The sequence below is a fragment of the Podarcis cretensis genome (genome assembly GCF_951804945.1).
Source record: "Podarcis cretensis genome assembly, chromosome: 2".
Lineage (NCBI taxonomy): Eukaryota > Metazoa > Chordata > Lepidosauria > Squamata > Lacertidae > Podarcis > Podarcis cretensis.
Genome location: NC_137171.1, coordinates 102,012,927 through 102,040,279, shown reverse-complemented (window position 1 = coordinate 102,040,279; position 27,353 = coordinate 102,012,927). Strand labels below are relative to the sequence as shown.

Here is a 27,353-nt window from a genome sequence, read left to right as displayed (position 1 = left end):
GAAGTTCCTGGACTCCCTTAAGGTCGATCCCAGTAGGAAAGCACAGTGCCTGAGCTCAGTTAGGAAAATGAGTGTTATTTCCCCTCCTCTTCTGGTAAGCCAGGCTTGTCTAGAGGGCTGGCAGAACACACTCCCACCCCCTGGTGGCTCTTTCCGCAGAGCCCTGGGCCCTCCCTCCCCTCCACTGCCTCCGCCCCCTAAGCATCAGAACATCACAACAACAACAATGGCATAGAGGCTTACTACAACTGCGCAAGCAGAATCTTGGAGGAAAGGAGCATGGTTTTGCGGGGGGGGGGGGGGGAGAAAAACGGGCTACCTGTCACTGCATCCCTTTCCCACCTCTGATGTACACCTGTGGGGCACTGCCCCAGGCAACCCCAACACCAGGACAGTTCTGCCTGGTAAGTATGGCTAAAACTTAGCTGCTTGCACCTCTCTCTCTCTCTCTCAGGAACAGAGGGGGGATTGGGGAGGGGGGAGAAAAGCAAAACCTCTCATCTTTTTTCTTCCCCTTGCAACTGGGACAGAAAGCTGATGAGCGTCAGGTTTTGACAGCAGGACCCAAAGCTTTCTTACAAATTCTTAAAACAGGACTTCTTCCAAGTGGGGAAATGACAGCTTAATCAAATTACTCTTTTGGTGCTCTGAAAGCTGGGAACCGTACCACTCTTCCCGCAAACCCACCTACTGGATCAAAGTAGCAGTATCTATCCTGACTATATACCCCCATCCTTGGGCAGGCTTCCTTAGCAAGAACTGCGCACACTGTCTGACACCATGCCATGCTTTTCAACTTAAAATCTGTTAAACTAGAGAGGAGCCCTGCCGGCTTTAAGGACACTTTTCAAGAAACTTCCAAATTGCAGAGCTGTAGAGCAGTAAACTTTCGTCCCTGGGGGGAGCGAGGGGGGGGGGAGAAAAGGGGGAAACACACGCTGCTTCTATTTGTCTCCTTCCACCTTAAATGGCTCTCGGGCTCAGAGCACCACCCTTGTTTGGGGTTCTTCTGACTGCGAATTCTCCTCCCACCAAACCCACCCACCTGCCCCCTCCTCCAAAAAGCCGCCTGGGGTAACCCCACCTCCCAGCTTCCTCTCCCATCGCAATCCCAGCCTCACGTCAGAGCCCTGCAGTTCCCCTGTTAAGTCTCCTTGGCTGGACACTGCTCATGTGTTTGTCAATGGGAATAGGAGGGAGAGAAGGACTTGGCTCTAATGACCTTTGGGAGAAAAAAACCCCCAGAATTTGCTAATGATCACTGCTTGTTCCTGGCAGATCCTTGCCCCCCCCCCAACCCTCCTTTCTCCCTCCCCGCATTGCTTTTCCCTCTTCCCCATCAATCAAAACGAGCTCTCCTCAAAAGTGAATCCTTTGATTTTTGATCTACTGCTCTAGCCTCGGAACACAATGGCAATTCCTTAACTTTTGTATCGCTTTTTTTTTTAAGAGTGCTTTGTAAATAAGGCGGGGGGGGGGGGGGGGAGAGATGCTGAAGGAAGGAAAGCAGCCAGTTCTGATATCCATCAGCAAACAACTTTTAACAAACAGGAGTTTTGCTTTGTTTAAAAGTCTTATCTTTAACTTCAGCACTCCTCCTACATGCAGACAGGTTCCAATAGCGCCACGGGGCAAGGATGTTTAAAAAAAGTGTGACATAATCCCAAGCATCCCCAATTGTGGTTCAGAATCAAGGGCTGAGAATGAATTCCTTCCTTCCACCCCACCCCACCCCTGCCCCTATAAACAACAAGAGGGGCTGTCCATCTTGTGACAACAAAACTCCATCCACAGCCAAGGAAGGCCACTTAACTTACCATCCCAGAGCAGAGGCTGATGACTGCTGTGTGCTGGGGCTCGGTATTGACATGTCCTTTGTAGAAACAGTGCTTAATGTCACTTTCCTCCTCCTCGGTGTAAAAGTTTGTTTGGTTAACCTCAGGTACTCCCAGGAGGCTGACAGTGAAGAGAGGAGCAATAAATCCCGAATGGGCTGTAAGGTTGAAAAAGAAGTGTTGCCCAAAGGCTGTGAGCCTATAGTGCGCTTGGACGGCACTGGAAGATGGGGAGGAGGAGGAGGTAGCATCCGGGCCCCAGGCCTCAGCGTCCAAATGGAGACTCCGCTTCTTCCTTCGAAAGTGGACCTTGGGAGGGAAGGGCTCCCCAAACTCATTCACCCGGGTGGGGGTCACTATCTCGTACTCACTCAGAGTCTCCAGCAGTTTAGCTGTCGAGAGGGAACAAAACAGATCCCCTGTGAGCGGATTCAAGTGTGTGCGTCTGTGCACTATACAATATTATTTCCACCCTGTGGGACTGTGAGAAATCCAGTACCAAGGGAAACCAGCAACTGCCCCATAGAGGGGCCATTTCCTTATCTGTGGGAAAGACACAGTAAGTGACTGTGGAAGGTGCTTTTTCTGAACACTGCCCATCTTTCTCCCTTGCCTCATTCACTTGAAATATCTGATGTGCATTCTGCAAACGCTCACAAAGGTAAAGGAGGCTGGCGGTTTAGAGCAATAGGGCAGAGGCTGCCTGTGAGGGGGGGAAAAAAACTTTCCGCTCTTATGTAACCTCGCTAAGCACTGCGAACAGCACATGCACTCAGCAGCAATTGCAAAAACGGGATGTAAAATTCCTTAACCACCGCAAAATGCACACAGGTATATATGAATGTATGTGCACTGGAAGGTTGACATCTCCTAAAACCCTATGCGGCTCTGGAAAGAAAGCACTTAGTTCTGGGCCACTGCAAACAGCATCCTTCTGAGGCTGAGCCAAGCAGTTCAGTTCAGCCCAAGGAAACGTTCGGGAGGTGAACGAATTAACAGGTTTGCTAACAGAAGCTCCCTTCCCCCCGCCCTCCCCAATGCAAAACTTTTGCCTTTAAACACTGAGCACAAAAAGAGCCAACCGAAATGTCCAGCTGTTTGCAGCAGAAGTACACATGGCACAAGTGCTGGAGTTTTAGGTTTTGTGTTTTTTTTTTATTAAAAAAAATGTTTAGGGAGGCTGCTTTCCAGCCACAGGCAGCGAAAGAGAAAAGCAAAGCAGGCTGAACTACCGACAGCAATGTTGCGGGGCTGCAAGTGTTTCGAAATCTTAAGCACAGCATACATATATTTGTAGGCGGAGCTGCTAGCAGACTGGATACGTCTGGAGCTCCAATTGCTTAGGAACGCTTTCTGCGCTTTGCCTCCCCGCGTTGAAAAGAAAAGCGTGACACCCCCTTCAGCCCACCCCGCCACGAGCAAAGCAATGCCAAACTTAAAAAGAAAAAGAAAATTATTTTTTATTTTATTTTATTAAAAAAGAAATTATTTCAGGCGCTGCTGTATCTTACCTTGTCTCAGATGCAACCTTTCCTTCCTTGCTGCTGCACCGGCTACATTCAAGAAGTCTTGCAGGAAGAGCGTGCTTAATCCCACTGCCCATAACACAAGCTGCATGGTGGTTTGTGCCGCTCCGTTGCAGCGGGTCAGCCTTTCCACACCCCCGTTTCGTCCCCTTCTTTCGCCTTCTTGCTCCTTGGAGGTGGGGTGGGGGGGAGCGAGGAGAGCGGGGGGGGGGGTTGTTGGAGCCAAAACTTCAGAGAGAGCTTTTTCCCCCACTCTCCTTGGCTGCCTCCCCTCCTCCCTCCCTCTCTCCTTCTTCCCTCCCTCCCTCCCTCCCTCCTCCACCTCCCGCAACTTCACTTTTATTAAACGTGGGGATCCCTCCGATCCGAGTCGCTTTCTGCTGTGGCCACCACTGCCCGCTCTGGAGAGTTGTTGATCGGCAGGAGCGGAAAGACTCGAGCGCGGTGGATCGGGTGCACCATAGTGCAGGGAAGAAGGGCTGGCGTGCGGGGCGGGGGGGGGGGCGGGAAAGACGCCGCTGCACTTTTGGTGGGCTGCCTCCTTTGCTCTCCCACCCACCCCTCTCTCCCTCTCCCCCCCGTTTGCCTGCCGGACTAGAGAGTGCTTGGGAACCACTTTAGGATACCGGAGTAGGGGCGGGATCGCGGAGATCAAATGCCCGGAGATCCCGCCTCCCTTTAAGGAGGGGATTGAGAGAGAAGGAGTTGGTTGCGTGCGTGCGTCCGTGTCCCCCGCGTTACTTGCAAGAAGAGGGTCCCGCAGCGAGGCTCTGGGATTCGCCTTTCCAAATGAAACGTTGGTTCTTGCAGGTTCGGGTGGAAATCGAAAGGGCTGGGCCTCCTTCCGAATCCGAGCCCAAAAGGCACGAGAGATCCCAGATCTTAAGCTTTTGGAAGAGCAATCAGGGCCGGGGTTGGGGGTGGTGGTGGTTGAATTATGCAGCCTGGGCTGCCAATAAATGTGGCACAATATAATCATTTCCACAAAAAGTTTTTAGTGGCCGGCTCTTCGGTTTCCTTTTGTGCACTCCTCCTTCGTCACTCACTCTCTCTCTCTCTCCACCCCTGTCTGCTGAAAGCCCAAACTGCCCGCTTGAATTACTCCCCTTCTCTATAATTTGTTTTCTTCCAAAAAGAAGAAGAAGGAAGCAACTTTGAAAAGTATAGGCGGCGGCAGGCAAGATTCGCACCTATTTATCGTTCCTTGGACTGAGAGTTAATCTGGAACAATCGCGCGTATTATTAACACTTTATGGAGTGTGGAAAAACCCTTTGTCGCTTCCTTTGATACTGAGAGAGAAAGAAGGGGGGGGGGGAGAGGTCACCAGCCACAAGAATCTTACCTTTCTCCCTTGGTTTTTTGTTTATTCTCTGCTTATTTGGATTTTTTTGTTGTTAGTTTTTCTTAGTGAAACCGCAGGACCTCTTGCAAAGTATTTAGAACAAGATATACTTCCTTGGAAGTAAGCCCCATTCATTGTGATTTACTCCGGAGTAAACTTACACAACATGAGTTGCCTAATTCAAAGGAAGCCAAAGTTCACGCTTGATAGGGTGATCCTATGGCCCAGCTAGGTGCTGCCACTATACCTATAGGAACCTACAGTGATATCACCACAATACCAATACATATGTGGCCCCAATCAAAAGCTGGCGACAGCTCCCACTGGCCAATCAACATATGGCACCAGTGGAACACCAAGGTGATGCCACTCAAACCAGAATAATACAGAATGGTAGTTAATGATGAATTAAAGCAGGCATAGACAAACTTGGCCCTCCAGATGTGTTGGGACTACAACTCCCATCATCCCTGACCAGTGGTCCTGTTAGCTAGGGGTGATGGGAGTTGTAGTCCCAAAACATCTGGAGGGCCGAGTTTGCCTATGCCTGAATTAAACAGCCATCGCTTCCCCCAAGGAATCCTGGGAACTGTAGTTTGTTAAACATGCTGAGAGTTGTTTGGAGACCCCAATTCCCCCCGCAGTGCTGTAATTCCCAGAGTTCCCGGTGAAAAGAGATTGTCTGTTAAAACCATTCTGAGGATTGTAACTCTGAGGGGAATGGGGGGGGGGGTCTTCTAGCAAGTCCCGGCACCTTTAACCACCCACAGCTCCCAGAATCCTTTGGGGAAAACAGTAGAGTGCTTTAAAATGCATGGTGTGAACAGGACCAGGAGTTTGGCTTCTTAAAACCCCTCTTCGTGTGTTACTTGTGTGAAGGGGCAACATGGACACAAAATGGCTGTGGTGGGGCCTCGTGTTTAGTCCCACCCCTAAGGCTATGCAGCTCCTCTGCCCACCTCACATTGTTGAGGGTTAACTTCCGAGGTGGGGAACCTTCCTCTCTCTGTAGATTCCCTGTGTGATATATATATACAATTTTATCTTCAACAAAATCATTATCACATATAGCATATATAGATCCCCCTTCCTGCTCCAATGGCTTCCTTCAGTTTCCCCTTCTCATTCTTTAAATATTGCTTGTCCTGCCTAATTTGTTGTACCTTAATTTTGTAATCTTTTAATTAAATATTGTTATATTCTTACCATTTTATGCCCTATTTCCCAAGTCACATCTTATGTTTTATTATTTACTCCTTTATTGTCTCTTAACTTTTTTTGTTTATTTTCTTAATTGTAAGTGTTTACTCAAACCCTGCTTGTGAGTCTACTTCTTTGCAATGTTTCTGTAGATACACCATAAACGGTTCCCAGTCCTTTTTAAAGTCTCTCATTGTCCTTGTCTCTTAGTTTTCCAGTAAGTTTCACCATTTCAGCATATTCCATCAGCTTTTCTTGCCATTCTTCTTTCGTTGTTATCTTGTCGTCTTTCCATCTGGGGGCTAGTTAGTAGCATCCTAGCCGCTGTTGTAGCATACATAAAGAGTTTCTTCCATTCTTTTGGCAAGCCTTGGCCTGTAATGCCTAACAGAAAAGCTTCTGGTCTTTTCCCAAAAGTTATCTTAAACATTTTTTTCATTTCATTATAAATCATTTCCCAATAGCTTTTGATTACTTTACAATTCCACTACATGTGGAAAAACGTGCCTTCTTTCTCTTTACATTTCCAACACTTGTTAGAACTTGTTCTATACATTTTTTGCTATTTTAACAGATTCCCTGTGTGATTTAGACCCTTGAAAGATCCGAGTCCTAAATCACATGGGGAACCCATGTGGATAGAAAAGGTACCCTCGAAAAGTTAAGCCTCAACATGGGAGACCCCTCAAAAAAAACACCCACGTTGCCCTTTCAGGCAAGTAATGGGTGAGGTAAAGGTAAAGGTAAAGGTACCCCTGCCCGTACGGGCCAGTCTTGACAGACTCTGGGGTTGTGCGCCCATCTCACTTAAGAGGCCAGGGGCCAGCGCTGTCCGGAGACACTTCCGGGTCACGTGGCCAGCGTGACATCGCTGCTCTGGCGAGCCAGAGCCGCACACGGAAACACCGTTTACCTTCCCGCTGGTAAGCGGTCCCTATTTATCTACTTGCACCCGGAGGTGCTTTCGAACTGCTAGGTTGGCAGGCGCTGGGACCGAGCAGCGGGAGCGCACCCCGCCGCAGGGATTCGAACCGCCGACCTTTCGATCGGCAAGCCCTAGGCGCTGAGGCTTTAACCCACAGCGCCACCAGGGCTCTAAATACCCTAATATTACAGACCCAGTCAATGGCTTACTGTTTCTACCTGCCTAAACTGGAAAAACAACAACAATAGGGTCATCAAGCACTAGACAGACTCCATAGCCCACCAACACAATTCTGGTGTGTTGCGTATAGGTCACAAGTTGAGCAGGTGTGGTTTGATAAGGTTTGCAGCTTCAATGCAGGACAAGGGTCCTATTCATAGGTGCCGTTTCTCATCTTGTAGAGCAGGCCTGAGGGGAGAAAACCTCACTTGCTGAAATTTGCCTTTCTGGGAAACGGTTTCCACCAGCCATTTCAAGCAAGGGTATTTGACCCTCTGCTCTCTGTGGTAAACTTAATGGGGGGGGGGGGGCAGTAAATGGAAGAAAATAAAAGCAGTGAATAAAATACAATGAGAACAAGCAGTATGCAGTCCCAGGCTAGGGTATTTGTTTTTTCTAGTAAATAATCCAAGTTGTACTACACAGAGTTTAGGTAAATCTGTTTTTAGGGTGAAGTTAGGTCAGTAAATTAATGTAACAAGGTTTTTTATCTATATTTTTATGACACAAACACACACACACACTACAGTGCTATTTCTCTAGAAAAAGAGGTGCCAGAACTCACCATGAACACCTCCCTTGTTCTCTGAAAATGGCAATGGAACTGAGAAGTGTTGGAACTGAGTTCCCTTGAGTTCTGGCTGAAAAAAGCCATTGGGGATGGGAGAAATTCATTTCAATTCAAGGAGAAGCTACCAAATCTGCATCTTCCAAGACAATATGGGAACCATAACACAGCTACCTTTCAAAATTTGCTCTTTGAATTTTACAGTGCAGTTCTCCTGCTAGGTAACGTGCACAATAATGCATGTAGGGCAAGGAGTGCATTAGAATGCATACATTGCTGAATGTATATTAGGGGAAATAGCATTGGAAAATGTGTGTATTAGAAAAAATAGCACCAAAAGGCTGATGAATTTTCTAGAGGACTTTTAAAAATGTGAATTGGTGTGGAAATATGGAGAACTAAAGATTGGAAACATGGAGAAACCATAAAATTTATACTCCAATTGACTGTAAAAAACAACAACCCAACAATCTCAGTTTACAAAAAGACAAAACAAGAAAATCAAGAAAAATTCACAACCATACTTTGAAACACACAAAGGTGAAAATACTACAGCAGATTAATTTACCTCACAATTCTAAGAATCTAAGTAGGCTTGCCTAAATGAGAATGTTTTTAGCAGGCATCAAAAAGTACAGTGATGGCGCTTGCTAGATCTCAATAGGCAGGGAGTTCCAAAGTTCAGGTGCTGTCATACTAAATGACTGAGTTCTTAAAAAGGTGGAAATGAGTATTGCTTGACCCCTCCCTGCATGGTACGTTACCATTTAACCAGTTTACTAATGCGGTAAGTAATTGTGGTTGATTTCAGTTGACCTTATTGCTACAGAATAGCCATGCCACAAAAAACTAGAAGGACATGCAATTCACAGGATCATTCTTGTACAGGGATGATTGACTGGCACTGCCAACATGCCCAGTGAATGCGCCTTTGACTTTCCACAACCCATCGCAAATCCCACATGGTTTATATATCGGTGCAGAATTAACCTAGACTGAATTAACTTTTGGTGATGACGAGGACAATACAATGCTCTGAAGAAGAGCAGGATTTTAAAGTGCCTTAGTTTGCCTGGATAGTTCAAACAATACTAGTAATGATATTGCTTTTATAGCTTCTCCTGTCCATTGGCACATAAGGCACTCCATGTGAAAAAGCGCGATAAAATCTAATAGCATGCCATTATAATCCATTGCAATCTTATTTCCAGATTATTTCAAAAGATGTGTGCTATGTATTACCTATGCTTCCTTGGGCTTTTTAGCTTGCTGAAAGCTTAGAGCAAGAATTTATATTAGTAAGCAAAATGCTGATGTTGTTAAATAAACAATGTATTTTCAAGGGGTGCAGAAAGAAATCAGCCATTGAAATAATCCCTTGTTCACCACATGAAAATATTCCTATCTTTAAAAGTTTTTTATTATTATTATTTCTGCACTCCTTTCCCATCTTCATAAATATACACAAGAAGGCTTACAATAATGTATAAAACAGCAGCACAATAAAGCCATATAATTAAAACTAAAAGCAGGTTAAAAGGTAGCAGCAGCAGCAATCAAAATGACACTTTTAAGAGCAGTGCTCAGGGAAAGCTTGTACAATTGTATTCCCTGCCTGTCTAAAAGCAAACAGCTGTGTGCCAAATAGACCTCCTTAGAAAGGTTATTTCAGATTTAAGATGAAAAGGCTCTGGTCCCAAGTACCAGGCTCAGCAGCAGTAGTCAGGCTGCCACTGCATTACCTCTCACACTGACTCAATGCAAATCTTTATTACGGTCATAGACCAGCATTTAAAATCTAAAAAGCGTTTGGATTTAAAATCTAAAAAGCGTTTAGACAAGGTGAATATAAAAGTCTATAAGAATTTAAAAGAAGCTAAAAGAATCCAAAAGAAGGGTCAGGAACATTGGGCGAGTGTGGAAGAGCACAAAAGCTTGATATATAAAGGCTTTAACTATCATTTACAGAACACTCTGATATGTTCATTAAAGCTGATTTGTGGCACAGGTCATCCTCCTACGAATCTCGAGCGCTGCTGTGCAGAACCTAGCAAAACTATACATCGCAGCAGGATCGGTATCCAAGAGCAAAAGGGAGGTGTAAAATTGTCCTGTGCACCCTCGGTACTTATGAAGTAATGGGGAAATCAGACTAGTAAGGATGTCTCTGGAATACAGTGGTATCTCAGGTTAAGTACTTAATTCGTTCCGGGGGTGCGTTCTTAACCTGAAACTCTTCTTAACCTGAGGTACCACTTTAGCTAATGGGGCCTCCTGCTGCCGCCACACCGTCAGAGCACGATTTCTGTTCTCATCCTGAAGCAAAGTTCAGGATGAGAGGTACTATTTCTGGGTTAGCGGAGTCTGTAACCTGAAGCGTATGTAACCCGAGGTACCACTACAGGCACTGGAGAAGGACATGCTCTAACGTTTCTATTTGTCCCAAGTCACAGGAGCATTGTCTTCTGGGTAGTCAATCTTCCGGTATCGGCCTTCAATAATGGCTGAGGGGAGGGCATGACATCGAGCCAGGGTGAAAGCCCTTCTGTGTTTAGGGACTTCGATTTTAGTAGGATATGCCATAGGGGAGGCAAGGTGGATTCCTTGGCAGTAAAAGTTGGAGTCCTGGCTAGATCCAATTGGCGCTCTGTGTCTACTACCTCATACTGACTCAACCCAACTATGCTGCCACTCCTCAGCCTCCCAGGTGACCATTTTAGCAATGGGTGGCCAGTGAGGCCACTTTCAAATGGGATCCATGCTTGACTGCATGACCATATAGTGTGTGTGTGTGTGTGTGTGTGTGTTGGGGAGCCCATTGGTAGCACTGAGCTGAGGGCCTCCCAAAGTCTGGTTCTTCCAAGGATCCTCCAACCATATATCTGATGGTGGGTGGACCAAAAGCAGGGGCACTGAATGTTGAATAAAGCACTTCGAGCAGGTTTGTATGAAGGACACCATTATTGAGATACTCTTCCTATCCCTTTCATTACAATTGTATGCTCACATTATGTCTTCTCAGCCGGATAGGATCATTACTAAACCCTGTTACTTTGGCAGAACAGATGCTACTTAGATTTACTGGATTTTAGCAGTAAACCTCAGCTGAAATGTTTGAGGAAGTCTGAAGGGACGGAAGAGAAATTAATAAGACCAGCGCAGCCTATGAACCCTATATGTGCTCAGTAACTCGGACACTGCAAGTCCCATGATGCAGTGCAGAATAAATCCACAAAACAATCCACAGGTCTGAAAATTGTACTGAAAAGCTACCTGATGATTCCAAATCAACAATCCCGGGAACTGATTTTTTTTTCTTGCAGGAATCAAAACAATGGTTGTAAAATCAGAGTTTAATATGAATCACCTTGCCATTTTTATTTTTTTTTTTTGGAAATTTCATGTATGACTGATTCTGTTTTCTACTTTCTCTTAATAACCCCCCGTTTCTTATTGGCTGACACAAAATAATAATGGAAATAATTGCTAGAATTCTCATTTCTGCAGCAAAGACTAGGGAAAGGGATTTTGTTAAATTTATTCTATCTCAGTTTGTGTCTGTCTTTGGCTAATAGAATTATGATATATTTTAAAAAGGTGTATATGGACTTTTTTGTTTTACCAAGTCTATATAAGAAAGTTTGTTGTTTTATTCAATCAACCCACAGAACCCCTTGTACTGTTTTGATATGCAATACTTTAGCCATCTTTCCCTATTGAAATATTTCAGTTCATCACAAATAAGGGAAACCTCTTTGTGAATAAAACAACATTTACAGAAATGCAGAGTGGGGACAATGTAAGGGAGGGAGGGAGAGAAAGGTTTCAAGCATGTGAAATGAAGGAAACAATCTTGTTTAAGCTGATTAATTTAAGAACCTTGAGGACTGATGGGTTTGTGTATTTAAAAGAAGAGACATCACCAAAGTTTATAGGCTCTGAAGAACATGGACTTGTACAACTTTCAGGGTTCAGATGCACGGGCGGAGGAAGAGGGGGGCGGGGGGAGCGCACTGCCCTTGGCAGTGCGATCCTGGTGGGGTTCCATTGCAGCTGTCCCCCTACCCACGCTGGATGCCCCTCCCCCTCAGGCAGGGCCCCCCACCCCCAGGACATGCACCCCACCCCTTTGGGCGGTGCGCCCCACCCCTGGGACACACACCAGCCCTTCCCCCACCTGCTCTCCACCCCCGGTGCTGGAGCATGAAGCTCCACCGCTGATCAGATGCATTGCAAATACCGCTGCATGTTCCTCAAAAGTTGTTAAAACAACCGCCAACTTCCTTCCCTGGTGCCTTAAAATTTGCATTATTATTATTATTATTATTATTATTATTATTATTATTATTATTATCATTTATTTATTTATTTATTTATTTATACCCCGCCCATCTGGCTGGGTTTCCCCAGCCACTCTGGGCGGCTTCTAACCAAATATTAAAAACAATACAGCGTGAGACATCCCAGAGAGCAAAAACCCTGGGAAATGCAATTTTGCCTACAGGATTTCAGATAAAGGATATTTCGAGCCCCACCGGGGGAGGGGGGTTGATCCTGAGCCCTCCAGCATGCAAATACTGGTAGAGAAACTCTATTATATTTTGTGCATATGGTCATTATGTGGCAAACTGTGGTTAACCCCCCACCCCACCCCCAGCAACAAGCCCAGACCAGCTGGAAGCTGAGTGCGAGAAGCATGTTTGGCAGAATTAGGTATGTTCCTGGATGCATGTCAGGATGTTTCTCAACATGCTTTGCAGCCACTAGCTAGCACTACCCTGCAAGGTCCAATTTTTGTAAACCACATCAGCCTATTAGTAACTAATGTAATATACATGTCCAAACAAGTTAAAATAAACCCCGGGAATACAAAAGAGGCCAATCCGTTCTTAAAATTACTTCAGTCTGTTGGGCACACTTTCCCTGAAAAGCCATTGTTCTTGCGTTCTGCCCTGGCTTGGGATGAAAGCAGGCCTTTGAAGGCTGAGGGAGGTCAACCACGTCTACGGTGGTGGAGCTCTGACGTTACCTGCTCTGGGTAAGGGACTGCAGAAAATAGGTGAGCCTGTGGGAAATTAGTTGGGGAAAGAACACAAGGCTGGACAGTGCCTCCTACTGTGGAGAGAGGATGGATAGGTGAACATCTGCACAATCAGGTGCAGATGTGGTTTGGGTCAATGTGCAGGCCAGAAGGAGCCCACAAATGTTTGTCCAAATAAATATTACTAACATTAGGACCTCTTCACATCACCTTCACCATTCATGCTAGAGCAGTGTTCTGTTTTGCTGCAGAATAATTACCTCATCACAGGTTCCCCTTCCTTTAAAAAAAAAAAAATCAAACATGGCCAAAGTGTGCTATAGCACTGGAAAGAAAAACGGCATGTCAAATAATTAAAGAGACTAAGAAAAGAAAATCTGTTTGTGAAATGGGAGGAAACTGCCGGTGGGATGAGAGGGAGGGATAGTTGCTGGTATCCAGCAGCTTAGGTTTTATGTGTGTGCTTTGTTTTATTTTAGAAGGCTGTTTAAGGGCTTCTGTTGGATCAGTGCAACCCCTAAAAGGAAATCAAAATACTTTTGGTATTCTCAGAACATTGCATGCATGAGAACAGAGTATATGGTTGTTCTTCACCAGTGATGCCACAGGCACTAGCCAATAGGTACCCATGGCAATCACGTGACTCACAGCCTATTAAATTGCAAGGGCCAAGTGAAAACTTTGCATTTATTCTAGCCACAAAAAACTGAAGTATGTGGCAGGAAAAACGGAAATATGATGTATCTGAAAAGACGCTGGAAATACTGTAAAGTTGCTGCCTTCTGTGAGGTACTAATTCTAGCTCTCAAAACACAAGCAGGTCATAGTGTTATGATCAGGCTGCACCCATTACTGGTGGTAACTATTTGAGTAAAGCTGCAATTCTATAGTATGCACACTTATCTGACAGTAAATCACACTAGACCCAATGGGACTTACTTCTGAGTAGACATGGCTAGGATCCATTCATTCATGGCATATGCATTCTGCCCCATAACACAAAGTTCTCTGGGTGGCTCAAATTAAACAAGAAAGAAATAATTTGAATGCAAGTAAGATGTAAAACGGGACGCAGGTGGCGCTGTGGGTTAAAGCCTCAGCGCCTAGGGCTTGCCGATCGAAAGGTCGGCGGTTCGAATCCCTGCGGCGGGGTGCGCTCCCGCTGCTCGGTCCCAGCGCCTGCCAACCTAGCAGTTCGAAAGCACCTCCGGGTGCAAGTAGATAAATAGGGACCGCTTACCAGCGGGAAGGTAAACGGCATTTCCGTGTGCGGCTCTGGCTCTGGCTCTGGCCAGAGCAGCGATGTCACGCTGGCCACGTGACCCGGAAGTGTCTCCGGACAGTGCTGGCCCCTGGCCTCTTAAGTGAGATGGGCGCACAACCCCAGAGTCTGTCAAGACTGGCCCGTACGGGCAGGGGTACCTTTACCTTTACCTTTTAAGATGTAAAACATAATGGCATGATTGTCTGTAAATTGCATTAAAGAGGGCCAACGGGGTCATATCCTCAGATTGTTCCAGATTCTGAAGAGTACACAGGAAACCTGGACAACCTAAAAAGAATCATGCGAAAGAAACCCCAGGATCTAACCAAAATATTTCATCCCAAGCCTGTAAAGCGAATGGTGACTTTTATAGCACAATCCTATCTGCTTACTCAGAAACAATTTCCGCTGTGTTGACTTGGAGCTTCCCCCCCCCACCCCATTTAAGTGTCTAGGACTGAAGTCTTTAAGATTGCATCAATGTTTTTGAGAAAGGATATGATAGTGGGATGGTTTCTTTAAGGAACAGTACTCGGCATTAAATCCTTTGGAAATAATATTATGCCGTGTGACAAGACTACATTGGCAAACCCAGTCCTTTCACTGTGATTAAGAGGGGAAAGATACATCCTTTGAGGGTAAGGATGGCCATCTGAATCCCTTAGCTTTTTTCTTCTGTATTCTTTAAAACCAGCTCCAAACTCAATGCTAAAAGGTCAAACAATAAATGCTTTTGCTGTTGTTTGTATTTCCAGGCTTAATCAACATACTTTTATGCTTACACTTAAAAGAGCCATCAACTGAGGAATGGTATTATAGATCAGCCCCTGCTGTGGCCACCAGTTTCTGGGTGGTATAGGGTTTGAATGACTTTTTATTGGCAGTTTGGATGATATACAGACAAGTCTCGTACAGCTCGGCATTGTGAATCTTTGCAGATGGGACGCCCGGAGGAAAATCGCAGCCTAAGTGAATAGATATGCAACATCTGAAGGAATGGAGCCGTAATCCTAAATATCAACTCAGCAAATAGCTTCCCTATCATGAAGGATCTGTTTTTACTTACAGACAGCTCTGGATATAATATTAGTGCAAACATTACACTACGCACACACACACAAAGAGAGGAACGTTTCGTTTATGGGGGTCTGAAATCCAGATCCTTCCCACTCTATAAGATAAAGGTAAAGGGACCCCTGACCATTAGGTCCAGTCGTGGCAGACTCTGGGGTTGCGGCGCTCAACTCGCTTTATTGGCCGAGGGAGCTGGCGTACATCATGACTAAGCCACTTCTGGCAAACCAGAGCAGCGCACGGAAATGCCGTTCACCTTCCCGCTGGAGTGGTACCTATTTATCTACTTGCACTTTGACGTGCTTTTGAACTGCTAGGTTGGCAGGAGCAGGGACCAAACAATGGGAGCTCACCCCGTCACGGGGATTCGAACCACTGACCTTCTGATCGGCAAGCCCTAGGCTCTGTGGTTTAACCCACAGCGCCACCCACATCCCTTTCCCACTCTACCGGATCGGATTAATTACCGAGTGAGCAGCCCGAATCTATGTGCTTGAATATTCATTCAAAATATCTAGGCGTATTGGCCCAGCCTAGAAATGGTTTGTCATTTTTATTCTGACAAAATCCACCAAATCAGGGAAACTTAAGCTAGTAACAGCTAACTTGCCCGATGATTTTCACCAGCGTTTAGACCTGGTTCAATATATTAATGGATCTGCATGTGAACAGGTCCCCTGAGAGCCAGTCCCAGGCAGAGATGGGGAGAAATTCATCGGGTAATTTTCACTTCGCGAATCAGTAAGTGAACTGAAGGCAGCTGTCGTGTGGAATTTGTACTTTTCCGAAATTTGCAATGCTGTCCTCCCAACATTAGGTGTGGCGAAAAGAACTGGTGAAAAACGTTAGGTTGCAATGAGCTGGTGAGCCCCTCAGCTTTCAAATCGTAGCCAGCTAGATCAGAGCCAGTGAATTTAATGAGCACCATGAATGCAGCTGCAGCCCATGTTCTGTTAAACCTCAGACTGGGGAGGGCATGGATTCGATCCTTTAAGCAAGCGCCTGAATACCAGGAACAAATACTCCTTTGCTGTAATAGAACTTCATCAATGTCCCTATGGTTTTCTTTGCTTTGACTTTCATGGGCTCCATATGGCACTTCACTAAAGAGTATACAGTGGTACCTCGGATTAAGAACTTATTTCGTTCTGGAGGTCTGTTCTTAACCTGAAACTGTTCTTAACCTGAGGTACCACTTTAGCTAATGGGGCCTCCCTCTGCCGCCACACGATTTCTGTTCCCATCCTGAAGCAAAGTTCTTAACCCAAGGTACTATTTCTGGGTTAGTGGAGTCTGTAACCTGAAGCATCTTTAACCTGAAGCATCTGTAACCCGAGGTACCACTATACCTTGATATCTAAATGAACAAATTTGTTCTACAGCTTGTGGATCTAAACACCATTTATACCTGCCCAAAATCCCACTGAAATTAATGGGCTAACATAAGTCAACCCAGGCCCTACCCCTCACTGGCTCAGTAGGAATGTGTCCATGAACTCTGGTAATATAGAGGATAGACACCTATATAGGTATGTTTATAGAAACTTGCCCTCTGTACAAAGGCAAAATTTCCATTCCTTGCTCCACCGACTTTTGCCTCTGGCATGTGGCCCTAGGGAGGTTGTCCAGAACAGAATTTGGCCCCCAAGCTAACTGACTCTTAACCATCAACCACTGAACATACCCAGTACATTTCAGAGAGCAAATATAGTATCTGAAATGTTATACTAGGCAAAATGTCTTTGTCTCTACAGAGTCAGAACTGTTTCAGACTCTCTGCCAATGAAAATAATCTACAGAAAGGTGTTTCCCCCTTAACCTCTGGATTGGTCATTTGAGGGTGCAATCTTATCCTCCCTTATTTGGGAGTACTTAAATCTGAGTGGACATGTATAGCTTTGCACTATTAAATTATGGGCACAATCCAGATTTTCTTGGCATTACACCCTTTAGTTATCATATATTTGACAGAGATTTTGCCCCTTTCTCCCGAGGTTCTACTATTTTCTGAATTTAGTGAGTCTTATCTTTACAGGAAGGGTTATCTCTTACAAATATATTTTCAGTTATTATGTCAGAGTGTTTGCTGTAAACCCTACAGCATCCAAGATTTTCAACCCTAGTCAGGAAGCCAAAAACCTGCAGGTTCTTGGCATACATTTAATTTTCAAAAGTCTGCCTGCCAAGCAAAAGCTTTTGATCATGCACTGGTTGAAGGGTTTTTAATTTATGACCAAACTCTTACCCAGTAGCTAGTTCTTCTGCCTCTGGCTTCCACTTCCCCGTTCCCCCCATATCTCATTGGCCCCACATAGAGCTCAGGGATTTGGGGCAGTGCATGTGTTTGAGCGAGTGTCTGCAGAATGCTGGAGACTAGTTATAACTCAGTGCCCTCCAATATTTGCCAGACAAAACTAGGTGTACTTGTTTTACATTATATGGTGGGAAATGGCTCCTTGTAGCAGAGCAGAAACTAATCGGAACAAGCGAAACACTTCTTTATTTATTTTATTACAGTATTGAAATTTGGAGGCTTGGAAAGCTTGTTACACAATTTACGAATTGTGGTTCACTCTTATAAAACTGAGGGGAAAGAACATCTATTTCTATCCTGCCAATTCTAGAGATGCTGAATGTGACGTTGTCAGGTCTTTCTTTTCTTTTTTTAAAAAAAGATGTGTTATATTTTTCACAGTATCTGATAGTTGCGATGGTCATCATTCAAAAGGCGATATTCCTACCACATCCCGCCAGCGCAAGGGTCACCACTAGCATGATGGGACTTCCTTCCCTTCTCCCTGGACTAATAAATAATCCATCTTTGCAGGGAACTCTGGAAATTGTATCTCTGTGTAGGGAATAGGGGGGTCTCCTAACAACTCTCAGCACCCTAAACAAAACTGCACCTCCCTGAATTGTTAGCGCAAAGCCATGATGATATAGAGTGGTACCATAGTGCAATAATAATAATAATAATAATAATAATAATAATAATAATAATAATAATAAACCATGCCCATCCTGCTGAGTTTCCCCAGCCACTCTGGGTGGCTTCCAGCAAAATATTAAACTACAATAATTCATCAAATATTAAAAGCTTCCCTAAACAGGGCTGCCTTCAGATGTCTTCTAAAAGTCAGATAGTTGTTTATTTCCTTGACATCTGGTGGGAGGGCATTCCACAGGGCGGGTGCCACTACCGAGAAGGCCCTCTGCCTGGTTCCCTGTAACCTCACTTCTCACGGTGAGGGAACCGCCAGAAGGCCCTCGGCGCTGGACCTCAGTGTCCGCGCAGAACAATGTGGGTGGAGACGCTCCTTCAGGTATACTGGGCTGAGGCCGTTTAGGGCTTTAAAGGTCAGCACCAACACCTTGAATAGTGCCCGGAAACGTACTGGGAGCCAATGTAGGTCTTTCAAGACTAGTGTTATGTGGTCTCGGTCTTAAATGTATGGTGTGGATGTGGCTTTAGCTGGATACCATCCTCTGGATTATTATCATGGGTTCTTCAGTGAGAAGATCAGGAAAAGTTAACCTGCTTCCTTGAAAGGCAGGTAGCTCTACTACCTCCACTGTCAGAGGCACCTTGTGTCGGAATTCCAGCTGCTGGGAATCACAAGTGGGAGGGTGGCTGCTGTGTGCAAGCTTTCCATAGCCATTTGGTTGGCCACTGCGAGAAGATGCTGCTGGACTAATCGGATAGGCCTCTGCAGCAAACCACCCCAGACAGGATAATCCAGAGGCTTTCTTCTGGATGCACTGATCTAGTTGCCAGGCCCGAGGAAGCTGGCATGTTGCCAAGGTGATGGAGGCACAATCCAGATGCTTCTTTGGAGACCAGCTGCCTCTTGCAGGACTGTGCTGCCTGCCAAAGATGGGAGGCCAAGGGGAGACAACCCTTGCAATCATTCTTCATCCTGGAGCCTCATGCATGCAGTCAGAGGAGATTGTGTCTCTGTGCCAATGACACAGATGTGCCAGCCAAAGTTGGAAATGTAGTATGGTCTGCAGCTTGAAAAAAAATACTTGATTAAATAACATTGCATTTGGGGGTTGTTGCAAAGATTCGTGTGTATGTGTGTGTCTGCTTTATAAAGCATAATAGTTTGACATGCAAAAGAAAGAGCTCATGTTATCTGAATACAGAAAAGGCTATTTTTAGGAGCCTTTTTCAGTAAAGCAAGCAAGCAAGCAAGCAAACAAACAAACAAATGTCCATTCACTTCCTTTCACTCTCCTCCCTTCATAATTCACAGTACCAGCCCTCTTCTTGGAGATGACAGTAATACTTTTCGTGGAATACCATACAGATACCTACTCAGATGTGGCCCTCAGTCTGAAACATTTGCCCGTCTCTGCTGTGACATACTATATAAATACTAAAATGAACACTAATGTGGAAGGCCCGTAGATTTCAGTGGTGTGGATGGACTGTGGGACTGCAGCCTTATTGAGAAAGAATCTTACAGAGGAGGAATTGCAATGGCTTATGGATGCTTCCCAGTTATTTCTGCCTTTTCAGCAATTTCACATTTTTCAGCTCATATTTCACTGAGCGGTATTTTTTGTCTAGTGTGCAGCAACCCTTGGAGACCCTAGCCAAACTCATTTCAAATACTTTTTCAATGCTGTTATATCCCTCTATATAACAAAAATGTAAGAACGTCATTATGCAGTCCCCAAAGCAGGACCAGCGGTCAGGGATGATGGGAGCTGTAATACAACAGCTGCTGGGGGCCCAAGCTTGTGAAACACTGCCTAGTATGTGTGTATGTGTACACACACACACACACACACACACACATTCATCCTTATTGTTATCTCAGGAGGTGTTTTTACCATGCTTGTTCAGTCCCTCTGAAATCAGTATGGTTTCCTCACAAGTAAGCAAGCATGGGCTTATTATACCATGACACAGTAATGAAGCTGCGGGAACAAGTGCACTTGGGAGTGTGACCCAGGTGTCCTTGCCAATAAATTTATAAATAGTACCCAATTAAGAGCAAGAACAACAGATGCTTCTTGTCTGAAAGCCAGAAAAGGACTTGTGAAATGTAGAGGTTATATACAAGACCAGAGAGCTATGTATTCTTACACCAAATATTTCATAAAGCATGAAATAATAGTAATCACTCAAGCAAGCCTATAAGGAAAGGCGGGTTGGTTTTCTGTTTTGTTTTTCTCTTTCAGATGGAAAACCTGCAGCAATCAGATGTTTCATCCAAAGGCACACAATCTATCAGCAATGGAGCCCAAGAGGACCAGACTTCTAAATACATGTGTTTTTCCTTTCTTTGAAAATGGGCGGACACTGTGTGTTCAATACCTTTGCACCCACATAAGGTATGGACAAACCTGATATGTTCCCATTGAATTATTCACACCATAAGACCTCAGAAACCCCGACAAGTTGCTTCTATCCCGCTCACTTGCTCTTGTAGTTTGGCACGTGTTAGTTGTATTATATCTCAAAGATTGTCACTGTGGAAGAAAACAACTTGAAGCTTTCCCGTAGGATGTCACCTCTTCCTTGTCAGCGAGGAACCCTGTGGTGCAGACTTCCTGCACAGCAGAGGACTGATGCCTCAGCTGACGAAATAAGCCGCGCCTACCTACATAAAACACTCCTTACAGCATGCAATGGCTTACTCTTCCATTCAGGTCAGTGATGGAGTAATTCCATTTTAACCTATGATGCCTTGAATGGTTAAATAACATACCTTAGAGCAGAGGAAAGCAGATTTCAGGCTTGCAGGATCTACCTTGGTGTTTTGTTTTTTAATCCACCAACTGAAGCCTGTTGCAAAAACTACACAGAATGAAATTCTGAGTGCAGGAATTTGTTTTGAGTACCAAAACTGAATGGAGTACACTGCTGTAATGCGATGGAGGCACTCTAGAAATAAGTTTTTAAATGGAAAGTCTCTGAAAACACATCCCCATGTTACCTCACCCTATTTCAGCAGGATATTATTGGAGGTAACTTTATTGTTATACCTCAAGCATCTTTGCCAATCTACTTCAGCTCACCTGGAATCTGTCAATATTCCAATCTACATTCTGCCACTCCTGCCTTAGAGAATTCCCTTTCCAAAGGGTTGCCAGATTGGAGAAGCTCCTCTGTCCCTTTAGTAATTCTGGAGCCACAAAGTAAGAGGGAGCTACCTAACTCATTGTCTGTTCCCATCACATATGCTGGGCCACTAAATGAGAACTCTACCAGGTCCAGCAGGCGGAGAGGAGGAGGAATGACAGGAGAGGGGTAAGGTAACCTTGGCTACACATTTTCCTTCAGCTTTGTTGACAAAGAGACAATGGAGTTCTCTACGTTGCAGCTACCAGGATCTGAGTATGATGGGGTTTATACAACGTAGTATATGCTAAACACAAACTCATATGTTCACAACAAACTCTTTCTCTGAGTGTGGACCTTAGAAAGCCAAAATGGCACCAGTTGGACATGAGCGGAAGATATCTGCTTGGGGAAATTTGAAGATTTGCAGGAGTACAAAGACTCTTTCCAAACACACAGAGGGTATGAAGTAGCCCATTGACAACTGAGCATATTGCACGGGCATGGAATAGTTGATGGGGGAGGATGGGAAATGGATGGCTGGATGTGTGCTGGCACACCGTCGACCAAGACATGGCTGGCCAGAACTCTGAACAGGAGCACTCTGCAATGTAACATTTTGTTGTAGCTCTCACTTATTGCTGTATAGTGAAAAATGCCACAATCTGAAATAGGCTATGGGTGCTTTTTCCTGCCTTCATGAACCTTTTAATTCCCCATCCCTCTGTATAGTTACATTCTCCACAACCAAGCAACATGAGCACAACAGTAGGCACCATTTTGAGACTTTGAGTTCACTGCTGTGGCTTCCTGTGGAACGCTAATGAAGTAGGAGTGCTAACCCTTAAAATAATGGGTGTGGAAAGCAAATGGAACAGTACAGCACCCCACCCAAACACAGCCTAATTTCTTAAAGAAAGGAAAAAGAAGAAAGAGAGAGCATTTTGGCTAGTGGTCAGCGAGACCACAACTGCTTTTGTTGGGATCACTAAGAGACTAACACAAACCACCCACCAGTTCTAGTTAGGCTCTGTTGTACTGCTTGAAATATTCTGTCTGAACTAGTACCCAAGAGAGTCTAAGATTAGAAGCAGAATCTTCTTCTAGAAGAAATAAAATGACTGTGTTTCTTGGCCATGAATGTAAGATACCAGATGGTTTTGGAAGAATATTAAACAGAAGACAAGTTCTCTTGGCAAGCCTAAATTCATCTAGGGGTTGTGTTTATATTTATAACAGAGCATTTCTTTTGAGGCAAAATTTGTCCATATCGTCAGTTCTAGTCACTATAAAAATGTGAGCTGGCTAATAAAAAGGGAAACACAGAACCAGGGCATTTTCTAAATATAAAAAAGGTCGGCTGGTAAGGAAGGGGCTTGCTGTCTGCCCCCTTTCCTCTGAAGACAAAGAGACAACTGTGCAGAGCTCAAATGGTTTGTGCCTCCTGTTAAGTTCACAAAACTGATAACATTTAGAAGAGACTCCTAGTTCAAACAGTCGCTTTCTAGGACCTCAGGATACTGTCCCCCAGGGGCAGCCACTTGCTTGAAAGGACCCTCCAGAGAAAAACTGTCTGTGCCGCATGACAAAATGTACCTGAAAAAGAACGTGTGCCTCTTGAAGGAACAAGGTTTGATGCAGAACACTTTCAGAGGAGTAACATCCCACATTAAACAAACCCAGAGACATAGGATTCATACCCCAAAGATTTAAAACCCACCCACTCAAAAATATTGGGAACTATAGTTTAAGAATTCTGAAAACTGTGTCTCTGTGAGGGGTAAATTGCAGTTCCTGGGATTCTTTTTGGGTGTGTGTGTTTTAAATGTATGGTGGATATGCAGCACTAGGATCTATTGATACATATATAAACATACACAATACACACCAGACCACACCTGCCCATTCCCTTAGGTTGGATTCAGTGGTATACCTCATAGGCCCAGAGGGCTTTTCGATCCAATGAAGATTTTTGTCAGTGAAATGAGGAGTGAGGCCATTTTTGTCGGTTCCCCTTCTCCCCTGTAGCCTTCCCACACCAAATCAGTTCCAGATGAACCTTTTGGGACAGGTTGACCGGAGGGGGGGGGCAAAGGAATCAGAAGACATTGCCTCCCTCCCCATTGTTATTGTTGTTGTTTAGTAGTTTAGTCGTGTCCGACTCTTCGTGACCCCATGGACCAGAGCACACCAGGCACTCCTGTCTTCCACTGCCTCCCACAGTTTGGTCAAACTCATGTTAGTAGCTTCAAGAACACTCTCCAACCATCTCATCCTCTGTCGTCCCCTTCCCTTTGTGCCCTCAATCTTTCCCAACACCAGGGTCTTTTCCAGGGAGTCTTCTCTTCTCATGAGGTGGCCAAAGTATTGCAGCATCAGCTTTGGGATCTGTCCTTCCAGTGAGCACTCAGGGCTGATTTCCTTAAGAATGGAGAGGTTTGATCTTCTTGCAGTCCATGGGACTCTCAAGAATCTCCTCCAGTACCATAATTCAAAAGCATCAATTCTTCAGCGATCAGCCTTCTTTATGGTCCAGCTCTCACTTCCATACATCACTACTGGGAAAACCATAGCTTTAACTATAAGGACCTTTGTTGGCAAGGTGATGTCTCTGCTTTTTAAGATGCTGTCTAGGTTTATCATTGCTTTTTCCCCAAGAAGCAGGCGTCTTTTAATTTTGTGGCTGCTGTCACCATCTGCAGTGATCATGGAGCCCAAGAAAGTAAAATCTCTCACTGCCTCCATTTCTTCCCCTTCTATTCGCCAGGAGGTGATGGGACCAGTAGCCATGATCTTCGTTTTTTTGATGTTGAGCTTCAGACCATATTTTGCGCTCTCCTCTTTCACCCTCATTAAAAGGTTTTTTTAATTCCTCCTCACTTTCTGCCATCAAGGTTGTGTCATCTGCATATCTGAGGTTGTTGATATTTCTTCCGGCAATCTTAATTCCGGCTTGGGATTCATCCAGTCCAGCCTTTTGCTTGATGAATTCTGCATATAAGTTAAATAAGCAGGGAGACAATACACAGCCTTGTCGTACTCATTTCCCAATTTTGAACCGCTCCCCATACTACTGACAAAAGCCTCTGCTGGATCAAAAGATACTTTTGGCAGTTCAACAGACACCACTGGATCATACAACCCACAAGCTGCCATTGACCCTCGTTGCAAAAATACTGGAAAATGCAACACAACTCTCAGAACATTCCAAAGTGCCATATAAATGCCAAGTGTGTGCTTGTTGTTACACTGAGCAGGTAGCAATGAGGTTTTATCATGCTTCAGGTACAAAAGCTCTGGTAACAAAAGGGCTCCCATCTAATCTTCAGCTACTACAAGGACTGACAGTTGCATAAATACATTTCCACAAGGGATAGGTGCCAGAGAACCAGCCACAGTTGTAAAAAGTCAAGCCAAGATAAACTTCACTTATTTAGTTCCAGTTCTACAATGATGATATAGCGCAGTTCTGGAGATTTTAAAAAAATAAAGATTAAAATAAATTAAAATAACAATAATTCAACACACCGATTAACAATGGCTTAAATCTGGAAATAGCTTAAGGAAGTAGAGTAAACCAAATAATCACAGAGGAACTAATAATATCTTCAGAGGCACAAGATTTGTTTAGACTGTGATAGATGGACACATTTTTAATCAATCCGTAGAGAGGGGCTATAGAAAAACATAAACCTCTTCAGCTGGGGGCAAGTATGGTGTCCATGATAATGAGAGCAGATGCATCCAAAGGATACAACCAATTTTCTCAAAGAAACCGCATTTCTTTCCCCACTTTGTGATACGTAAGGCTAATCAGTTGACTATTGCATCTTTCCAAAGGCAGAAGCTTATATAACTGTATTTAATATTATTCAGTAGTCCAATGCTATTCGTTAGGGTGGGCATAGGGACCTCAGCCATTGTCCTAAATCAGGAATGGGGTACCTGTGGTCCCCAGGAAGCTGCTAGAATCCAACTCCCGTCACTTTGAGCCATTATGACCAGTGGCTCCAGCAATGTCTGGAAGGCCACTGGTTCCTTGTGTCCATCCTAAATCTTAACATTAGTGGTAACATTTAGACTGGGTGTATGTGCCTCAGGTCTAATTTTGATTTCAGTGGGTCTACTTTGAATTCCCATCAGCCCCATATACTTTAAGCAGTATCACACCATGTTAAACTGTCATGGCTTCTCCCCCCAAGTAATTCTGGGAAGTTTAGTTTGTTAAGGTGCACAGAAAGAGAGAGAGAGAGAGAGAGAGAGAGCGCTACAATTACCATGGTGGTTTAACAATTGATCCTTCTTCCCAGGGAACTCTGAGAATTGCAAGTCTGTGAGAGGAGTGACCCCCCAACAACAACAATAACAACAACAACTTAAATCTGTATACCACCCTTCATCCGAAGATCTCATAGTGGTTTGCAGCATAAAAATACAAAATAAAAACACAAAATACATAATGAAAAACAAGAACAAACCAAAACAATCCCAGGATTCCTTGAAGGAAGCGGTGACTGTTAAAATGTTTTACGTGTATGCAGCAGATGTGGCCTTAGTACCCAAACAACTTGGCTAGCCTTGAATGCCATGTACCCTGACTTGGGAAGGGAACGGGTAACATTGGCTATTGAACCTCAGGCAGCAAAATGTATTGGGCATGCTAAGTTGTGGGTGAACATATCAGATGACACAGCGATTCTTCAAACAGCTCTTGTTTATTCATAGGCCAGAACAGAACTGAACTGAAGGCTTCAGCCAGCCTGCTTATATAGAGCTCCACTAGAACGCAACAGTAACCACTTTCTGTAACTATCCAATCACTGAACGTCACTTTCAATCCCTTATTTGCATATGTGGACCTGAGTGAAAACTATCTATAGTATCCCCCTGCTGGACCAGGGTGAGAACTTCAGTACATAACAGGGCAGGCCTTTTCCCCAGATTCGGTTCCTGGTAGGAACATAAGGAGAGGGCATAAGAAGAACCTGCTGAATGAGGCCAATGGTCCATCTAGTCCAGCATTCTGTTCTCATAGTAGCTAACCAGATGCCTGTGAAAGTCAGCAAGCAATCCTAACTAAAGGAACTCAGCATGAATTTGGCAAGCCAGTGCCAGCCAATTACTAGGCCTTACTGCCAATTGGATTGGCTTAAAACAGCAGGCTTTGTGCCAGTGCCAGCTTCAACACCATTCGCGTTAATATGCATTTAACATGGGAGTTAAAAAGAAAGAGAAAAAGAAACTGTGGAGCAATAGATTCATTTATTATTTTGATGCCTAACAAGAAGGCAGATAAGGATGAGAACAACTCCAGACCAAACTAGGGACTGGGCTTTGCAAAGAGAAGGACAACTTGTATCGTCCTGCCCAGATACAGATACCAAATAATTCACACAGCAGACTTTGAGAATGCAGAAGCCATTGCTTGATAAGGAATTTGAGGAGAGGAGACAGAAGCTGGCAAGGTTACTACTCAGTTTGTTGTTACAAAGGAGATTGGTGAAAGGCCTGCTCTGCAATTTCATTTTATCTTTTTGCCAGCACGCTGCCCCAGTCTTCACTGGTGCGGGTTAAGCTCCCTTCTACTCCAGCTTTCTAAAATGGGCAAGTCAGGCTGACCTCTGTTTTCAAGTTAGATGGGGATTCTTGAAGGCTATTGCTGAGGAGGACTCTGGAGCCAAAGACTTGTTGCTGTTATTGAGAAGCAATTCTGAAGAGAGGCTGAAAGTGGGGCAAATTTCTTTTAGGCTGCTTCAGTGAATCTAGCAGCATGTTTAGATTTGCTTCGCTACATGCCAATGGGCCTTGTGCAAGGAAATGAGGTCAGATCCAAAAGGCAGGTCTCATTGTAGATGCATGCTGAACATGGTTCTGAAGCAGGCCTGAGATTTACCCTGGATTTTGTGCTTACTAAACCTCGCTGCCAATCTGAGTTTCTTAAACCGCAGGGCTGCTGTAAACTGCCCAGATTGGTTGGGGAAAACCAGCTAGATGGGTGGGGTATAAATAATAATAATAATAATAATAATAATAGCAAGGAGCCAGGAGTGAAACCAAGAGTAGACTGACCAGCTAGCTGAATCAAATTATATAGCTATGGGGGTGGGTGGTAAACCTCTAACATTTTACTTTTTGTTACTTCCACTTTACTTGGTAACAACAACCCCCCTCCCTGGGAAAAAGCTAATGTTTGAATAGCAGCTGGTTAAGGAACAACACTGGGCAGACGCCATGATTTGATTTTATCGGGACTGTGTGTCGATAAGGCAGCTACCTGCAGTGGAA

At 44.6% G+C, this 27,353-nt stretch overlaps 1 protein-coding gene and 1 long non-coding RNA gene across 6 annotated transcripts in view; one reads left to right on the top strand and one right to left on the bottom strand.

Annotated features, from left to right (window-relative positions):
* ADAMTS9 (ADAM metallopeptidase with thrombospondin type 1 motif 9) overlaps window positions 1-5,101 on the bottom strand; it is a 139,078-nt gene extending 133,977 nt beyond the window's left edge. For 2 of the 3 annotated variants that reach the window (XM_079957641.1, XM_079957642.1), the window contains exons 1-2: window positions 3,347-5,100; window positions 1,818-2,227 (exon numbers count right to left, since the gene is read on the bottom strand). In XM_079957641.1, the coding sequence (XP_079813767.1) occupies window positions 1,818-2,227; window positions 3,347-4,340 (1,404 nt within the window). In that variant the 5' untranslated portion in view covers window positions 4,341-5,100. Of the gene's footprint in view, window positions 1-1,817; window positions 2,228-3,346 lie in introns of all 3 variants that reach the window. The other variant, XM_079957643.1, reaches the window with a different exon arrangement.
* On the top strand, window positions 146-27,214 carry LOC307209155. 3 transcript variants are annotated; one of them, XR_013835352.1, is made up of 3 exons: window positions 178-404; window positions 20,186-20,338; window positions 25,794-27,214. It is a non-coding gene; the product is annotated as an uncharacterized lncRNA (long non-coding RNA). The 3 variants fall into 3 exon arrangements; XR_013835353.1 differs by lacking the exon at window positions 25,794-27,214 and adding an exon at window positions 25,379-25,787; XR_013835354.1 differs by lacking the exon at window positions 25,794-27,214 and having other exon boundaries at window positions 146-404; window positions 20,186-22,254.
* Window positions 27,215-27,353: the final 139 nt, after the last annotated feature.